We start from the raw sequence: 6896 nt of genomic DNA on the forward strand, positions 1-6896 counted from the left end.
ACTACATAGTGATGATTATACTATTATCATTTTGATTTGTAGCACCTTGTATTAATTTGATGTGATTTATACAGTATTCCAGAGCCACTTTTCCTCTCATGCGTGAAAGTACAAACTTTAACACACCCTAATAATTAACCCAGTTCTAACCCAAAACGTTTTTCAGATAAATAAAGTTTTCATTTCTCTGGAAGGTCTATTTTGACCTGAATTGCAATTTCTTATGCAGAATAGAGCAAGAGACAGATAGAGAGATAAACCTGCACGTAATTTCTGTCTCTGTGAGCTTTTTCAGATAACACCAAATACGTACATTTGCAGGCAGAGTCAACAGATCAATGCCTTTTACGCAATGAATATGGTCCTGGGGCCTTACAAATACCCACAGGACAGTTGATCATCACAGAACAGACTGCAAGACTGCAAGCAGCGAACAAGATTATTTCTCTGATTTTTAGAAAGCCAAGGCAACAGTGAGTGGACAGACTAGTTTCAATTGCGGAAAAACAGAAAACCTACAGTCAGAAAACTATTTTTACTGCTGCTGGGCTAATCTGCAACATGCAAGCTGTGCAGTGTTCAATGTGTGCCAGCCGTGCTTCTGGAGCACTTCTGCGCAATCAGACAGACATTTCACTGCTGCGGACCAACAAGAGTTTGTTCAGGAGAGGAGCAGCCTGTATCCGTTTGAGGTATGTTATGAATAATTGCTTGCTGAAATTACCAGAATGTAGCCTGAATTGTTAGTAGTGCAGAAAGCGTATAATGGAAAATGCAATCCAATAGTACAGTCAAAATGTACCATGTGTAACATTGACAGTCACATTAAGTTCTCAAATACTATTGATCATGACTTATATATATATAATAACCTGCTTTCATTCTTTCCTATTTTTTTTTTACAGCAGTTCTGAGAGTGCCCCACTGAGCAGCAGGAAGCCTGGAGTCCAGAAGTTGAGGGAATGGAAAGATACTTCACACATGAGCATAGCATCTTTAAATGTTGGTCGCAGGCTTTCTGCTTTCCCTTTTTCACAGGTGGGTCAGTCTCCTACCAGAGATAGCATAACATAGTACCAGCACCAGACCAATTAGCTGCAGCTACACAAATATTGTGTCACAAAAGTTTGCTCTTGTTCTCCTTATTTCGTACGAGGAGAAATTGAAGAAAGGAGTTGAAATGCTAATTTTTTTTCCCCCTCTGTTTGTAGCAAGTGGAAAACCTCTCTCATGACTCCCTGATCAGAAGAGCAGCCTCAATGGTTACAGACAGTTCAAGTACCTACCTCTCCCAGACCACCCTGGCTCTCATAGATGCGCTTAGAGACTACTCAAAGGTAGGGTTTCATCTTATGTGAAGCATTATATCCATATTTTAGAACTCTTTTTTTTTTTTTTTTACCAATCACAGGCTGAGAGTTTAATTATTTTTTTGGGGGAAAAAATCAATTAATTAACGTTCACATTATTAGGGAAAAAGGCACAGATCTGATGCAATCAGTAGTAACACTTGTTCAAACATTGACATTGTCAATCACGTATTATTATTGTTTAAAAAACTGTCTAGTACCGTCCCTGACTGTCTGTCCTCTCTCTGTTTGCTAACAGGCTGTGCACACACGCATTGCTGTCCAAAGACGGTATTTAGCCTCAATGGGAAAACTGACCCCAGCAGAGGAGGATTCACTCCTGGAGGTGATCAATGGCCTGCGTGCACAGGTTAGTGTGTGTTGTCCTCTTTTGAGAAACGTTGAAAACAAACTTAAATCCACTCTAGCATTCAGTTTTTCCTGCTTAGATCAGCTTTTATATTGAGTTTTATTGAGTTATTCTCTTTGTCCTAACAGGTTAGTGACAGACTGGATGAATGCAAACGTTTTGAGTCAACCTGGATCAAAGCTGTCAACTTGTGTAAAATGGCAACTGAGGCAGCACACACCTCAGGTGAGTTAATATATGATTAATTGAGGCTTGATGTAATGTTGAAATACTGTTGTATTTATAATGGTGGAATAATGAAGGGATCTGTTACAAAAAGCAGATAAGCAGTAGGAAGTGTACAGAGCAGATGTTTTCACTCAGTAGAGCTTTATATTAAAAAAATGGATTTAGTGGTCAGGAGGCCCCTCTGAGAGGGTCCAAATCTAATGTTTTCACTTAAGCTGGTGTTGTGTCAACCCTTGGACTTCCTCACCAATTTGACAAAATGCTTTTTTTGCGCCTGTGTGTTTCCAGGAGCCGAGCAGGCGTCCATTACAGTTAGGACAAACATTCAAGTGGCCCAGTCGCAGGTGGAGGAGGCACGGAAACTGTCAGCGGATGCAGATAAGAAGTTGGCTGAGACTAAAGTAGAAGAGATCCAACTGAGGGCAGAATTTGCCTTTCGAGAAGATAGTGAGGAGCATGAGGTGCACGAGGCGTATCTTCGAGAGGACTAAGACAAATAGAGATACTGACAGTGAAAAAAAGTGCATGCTTTCACCTTTGAAAGCTTTGGGCTTTTAAACTTTTATTACCAGATTATGTCTCTATTCTGCTTTGAGCCTTTAAGGTGTTTACACGTTTGCAATCAAAATTTGAAAAGGAAATTAAATAAACTTCTATTTTTCTAATTCTTTACTTCTGCATAAATCATTATTTAAGACTATTTATTTGATTAGTGAATGTCAGCCTCTTTTGGAGCTTCTGGAAAATGATTATTGAATCTCCAGTATATATTGTATGGCAGTGGGACAACGTAGTTTATCTGATGTTTTATTGTAACAAAGTCATTTTTTTCTAAAACTGTTGTTTATTTGTTTTCACAAAGCAAAATAATAAAATCAATCTGATTGAATGTATGTGTTGATGGTTGACTTTAGTAACGAGGGATGGAGAGAGATGACATCCTTGCCTGGTCCTCTAATTTACTGTATGTGTGATTGTTTTTAAAAGAGAGTCTACTATTACTTGCGTACGTTGTCACTGATATCAAAGGATAAAATTATATAAGGTAATTTAATTGTCATTTTACAACGCAAGGTTTAATGAAATTCAGAATATGAAAAGCTAATGAACACTTGTTCTAAAATAAGCAATACAAGACTTCAGTATAGGCAAAGGTAATACATATGAGGCATAGGAGTATTTGTTGTCAGTACACAACATAAATAGTTTTGGGGTTTAAAGGTCCAGTGTGTACGATTTAGTGGCATCTTACAGTGTAGTTGCAGATCACGACTCTGCCACTTCACCCTCCCCTTCCATGTGCAAAAAATGAAAACACCCCTATCTACAGCCAGTGTTTGGTTTGTCTGTTCTGGGCTGGTGTAGAAACATGGCAGCAAAACAATATAAAACACATAATGATTCCTATATTGAGGTGAATATACAATAATGAAAACATAACTGAATATAATATTCAATTTCTAACAATAGGTCCTCCTAAATGATACACACTGGACCTTCCACATGTGTCTATAACAAAAAATAATACACAACTTGACCTGCAGCGCATCAATAACTCAAATAAACATGGATGTAAGAAAACATAACTGGTCTTATTCTTTTGCTGCTTAAATTGTGTCTGTTTTAATTTTCCATGTGGGGTTAACAGTTGTTTATTTTTTATAGCAATGTAATCAAAGTCAGGCTTATAATAGGAAACAAAATTCGAAGAACACTTTTTGTCTAAATCTTGGTAAAGTAAAAGTTAATTAGAGCTATGCTCCTCTCAAAATCATAATGCTGTAGAGGAGTGCAGTCTTTTCCTTGCTTAGCCTGTCTCTACTTGCCAATAGCCACAGATGAGGTCAAGGTTTGAAATTATAATATTTAAAAATAATTTTAATAGATATGGTACATACTACATACATGCTTCTGTTGGAAAACAATTTCTTTAATTTGTCAAATAATATTTTTTTTATAGAAGCCAAAGAAGACATTGCTTTTCAGCTCAAGAAAAAACTTTTCATCCCTGAGGCCATAAATGAGAGGACTGAGACATCTTGGAAGCACAGACCCAACTTATGTAATTAAAGTAGCCTGACTTGAACGAAAGCAACAAGAAATCAGTTTGAAGTACAGTAGCTTCGTAATAAATTGGACAGCACAGGCTGGATGAGACAGAGGAGCAGCCTGGAAACCATTGAGACTTTTACTGTTTTTCAGCCCTTTCCATGTGAGCTTTTTATTCTAGTCCTGATGCGGCTTTGGCCCACTTCCATTATTTAACATAGAGAATACAATGATGATACACAATGATCAAGAAGTAAACTGACTAACAGCTGACCTAAGATGATGTGCACGATATTAACATGAACATCTCCACCCAGAGCAATAACCGCGTTGTTGTTTGTATGCACGCTAAGAGATGCTGAATGCAAAGAAGGCAGAGAGAATAACAATGCGGGTACAGAGCTGAGGCGTGATGAGAGGATGCACATGTATAGTGGCTGCGTGTGGAAGGCACAAGTTCTGTGTGCCGCAGGGGCATGCAAATGGCCACATATCGCTCCAGGGTCATTGCTGTCAGAGTAACTGGAGTGACTGTAAGATACACAAGTACAACGATGCAGATAATAATACACAACCAAACTTGCATAATGAAACGAAAATAGCTCATGATGAGAAGTATAGCAGACATGAATAACAACAAGCTATCAGACAGTAGTGTAACAGCAAATAAGATGTAGCGTGTAGTTGTGCGGAAGCACTCCTTTTTAAAAAAAGTCACAATGAGCAACATGTTAATGCAAAGAAACATTATCACCAGGATCTGCACAATAATGACCTGGTCATTGATCTGCCGTTGAAAGGACTCACCACCAACCAATGAGCTGTTATTTGCCATGTATCAGTTTTTAGCATTAAAGTGTCATTATTAAATATGTGTGTCAAAATAAATTGAGATTGTTTCAGTAAATTAATTCCAATCTCAAACTTCTCAAAGTAGTGATGCTGGTTAAAATACAGCACCCAACCCTTCCTGCTGATGTCTTCTGAGACAGGGCTGTGCATGATGACATTTTAAAGACTAGAAAGTCTCAGAATAGCTTTGCTCACCACTGTCGTCATCATAACTGACTGCTAGGCTAGTCCCCCTCATTGGCTAGCCATAGTCAGAAAGATAGAGATCTGGAGAGACTTTGGGGACTGAAGTTGGTCTTCTTCTGAAGTTTGCTTCAAATATAATTTTCTTTACTCCATATCCACCATGACAAGGGAAACATGGAAACCAGGACAGAACAAAGAAATCACAACCAAATAAACTAAAGGTCTTGTTACAAATTGTGCCATTACCCCCAAAGCAACATTATATAACTTCCGGCTCTGTGCCCCATAGGTCTGTTCCTGCATGGAACTTTGGGTACAAGGTCCTGCGAGAAGTGTGTAACACTTTAAACCAGTAGTCACACACCATCAACTATGTCACAGATTTTGGTGAAACTTTTCTGGTTTTTCCTATGATGTCCTCTGGCTGATCCGATTCAACTCTCCAGTTCAACTCTCAGTGAGTTTCTTGGACAGTAAAGTAATACTAAATGTAGCTGCCTTAAGTTAGTTAGCTCACAGTTAACTGTGCTGTCTGGACCGCGAGCTCAGAGCACTGGGGGAATGTCAGTATTTACACTGGTGGCACAAAGGGGAAGAGACAAAGGACATTGAGTAGAGAGTGACTGTACAAGTTAGAGCTTTGTGAAATAAAAAGCTTCAGATAGACAGCAAGCTGCCTTCTTGGTATTGGACTAATAAATAATATTAGCTGACTTGCTATGTCATTTGTTGTTGCACTTGCTTGATGTTTGGCTTTTAGCAAAATTGTCGGCTTGTACAGCCGACCCTGTTTACAACAGGGGCATTGCACTATCGCCAAATCACAACAAATACCAAATCTTATATAATGTTGCTGTAATGGTTGTCATCCTTACAATCCCCCTCTATAATAAGGCTTGTATTACACAGAAGTTCACACTGGTTGATCTGCAGGGTGGGCTCACTTGTTGCTGGTTCAGAGTTTGCTCTGGATGCTAGGGCTCAGGCATCAGGTGTTGCAACTTCCTGGGTTGAGTCACTTGGCTCAGGTGGTACAGCTTCATGAAATGGCTTTCGAAGGCCTACCATTAATGGAACTGCTGTTTGCTGGGACTGAGCTGGGATTTGTATGGGGTCTTTAAGGATCAGCGGATCATTCACCTCTGTAGTGGTTTGTTGAGGGACAAACTCTTGTATTGGTTGTCATGGGGTATATGGACAAAGTCCATAGCATTGTCCCCAATCTCTAAGCGACACTGAAGAGGAATGTCAGTCAAGACAGTCCCACAATATTCAGAGTCTTCAGCATTTCTGTGGTCATTCATTCCTGGTAGATGACCACAACTGCAACATTTATACATTTTTAGTAATATTTAATAACATAAAATGTTCACAGTCTGATTCAGCTGCAGCAAAATAACAACAACATTAATGTCTAAAATCTAAAATGCACAGTTATGACCGTAATAGGATGTTTGGTCAAAAAATAATCATGTCAGAATAAAAAAACAGTGTTCAGCTTGATTTGCAGACATATTCAGTATATTCATTTTTTTAATCAGTGCTGCATGCAATTTTTATGTTAGATACATTATGAATTATTATTATTACCTGGTCAAATATTTATTTTCTACAAGCCAAACAAGAAATAGTTTTTCAGAGCATGAAAAAATGTTTCATCTCTGAGGCCATAAATAAGAGGACTCAGACATCTTGGAGTAAGACTAAACATTATGTAGTTAAAGTACCTGACATTAATAAATAAAATTAAATCAATTTGAAATACAGCAGCTTCTATTAATGGACACCACAGCTGGATGAGACAGAGGAGCAGCTGGAAACCATGAAGAATTACTGTTTTCAGCCCTTTCCATGTTGACTTT

At 38.5% G+C, this 6896-nt stretch overlaps 2 protein-coding genes and 1 pseudogene across 3 annotated transcripts in view; 1 reads left to right on the plus strand and 2 right to left on the minus strand.

The window, feature by feature from the left end:
- Positions 1–406: 406 nt before the first annotated feature.
- LOC118341843 (diablo homolog, mitochondrial-like) lies at positions 407–3195 on the plus strand. 2 transcript variants are annotated; one of them, XM_035680243.1, is made up of 6 exons: positions 407–692; positions 906–1038; positions 1212–1337; positions 1609–1719; positions 1848–1944; positions 2236–3195. In XM_035680243.1, the coding sequence occupies exons 1-6, from the start codon at positions 562–564 to the stop codon at positions 2436–2438; spliced, it is 801 nt and encodes a 266-aa protein (XP_035536136.1). In that variant the 5' UTR covers positions 407–561; the 3' UTR covers positions 2439–3195. The 2 variants fall into 2 exon arrangements, with proteins under 2 accessions (XP_035536136.1, XP_035536137.1); XM_035680244.1 differs by having other exon boundaries at positions 909–1038.
- A 690-nt stretch (positions 3196–3885) lies between these two features.
- LOC118341366 lies at positions 3886–4831 on the minus strand (annotated as a pseudogene).
- A 1812-nt stretch (positions 4832–6643) lies between these two features.
- LOC118341367 (odorant receptor 131-2-like) overlaps positions 6644–6896 on the minus strand; it is a 742-nt gene continuing 489 nt past the window's right edge. Inside the window, exon 2 of the mRNA XM_035679616.1 lies at positions 6644–6892. Coding sequence (XP_035535509.1) covers positions 6644–6892 — 249 coding nt within the window. The remainder of the gene's footprint in view (positions 6893–6896) is intronic.

This window comes from Morone saxatilis, unplaced genomic scaffold (genome assembly GCF_004916995.1).
Source record: "Morone saxatilis isolate NCDOM2014 unplaced genomic scaffold, NCSU_SB_2.0 Contig8, whole genome shotgun sequence".
NCBI lineage: Eukaryota > Metazoa > Chordata > Actinopteri > Moronidae > Morone > Morone saxatilis.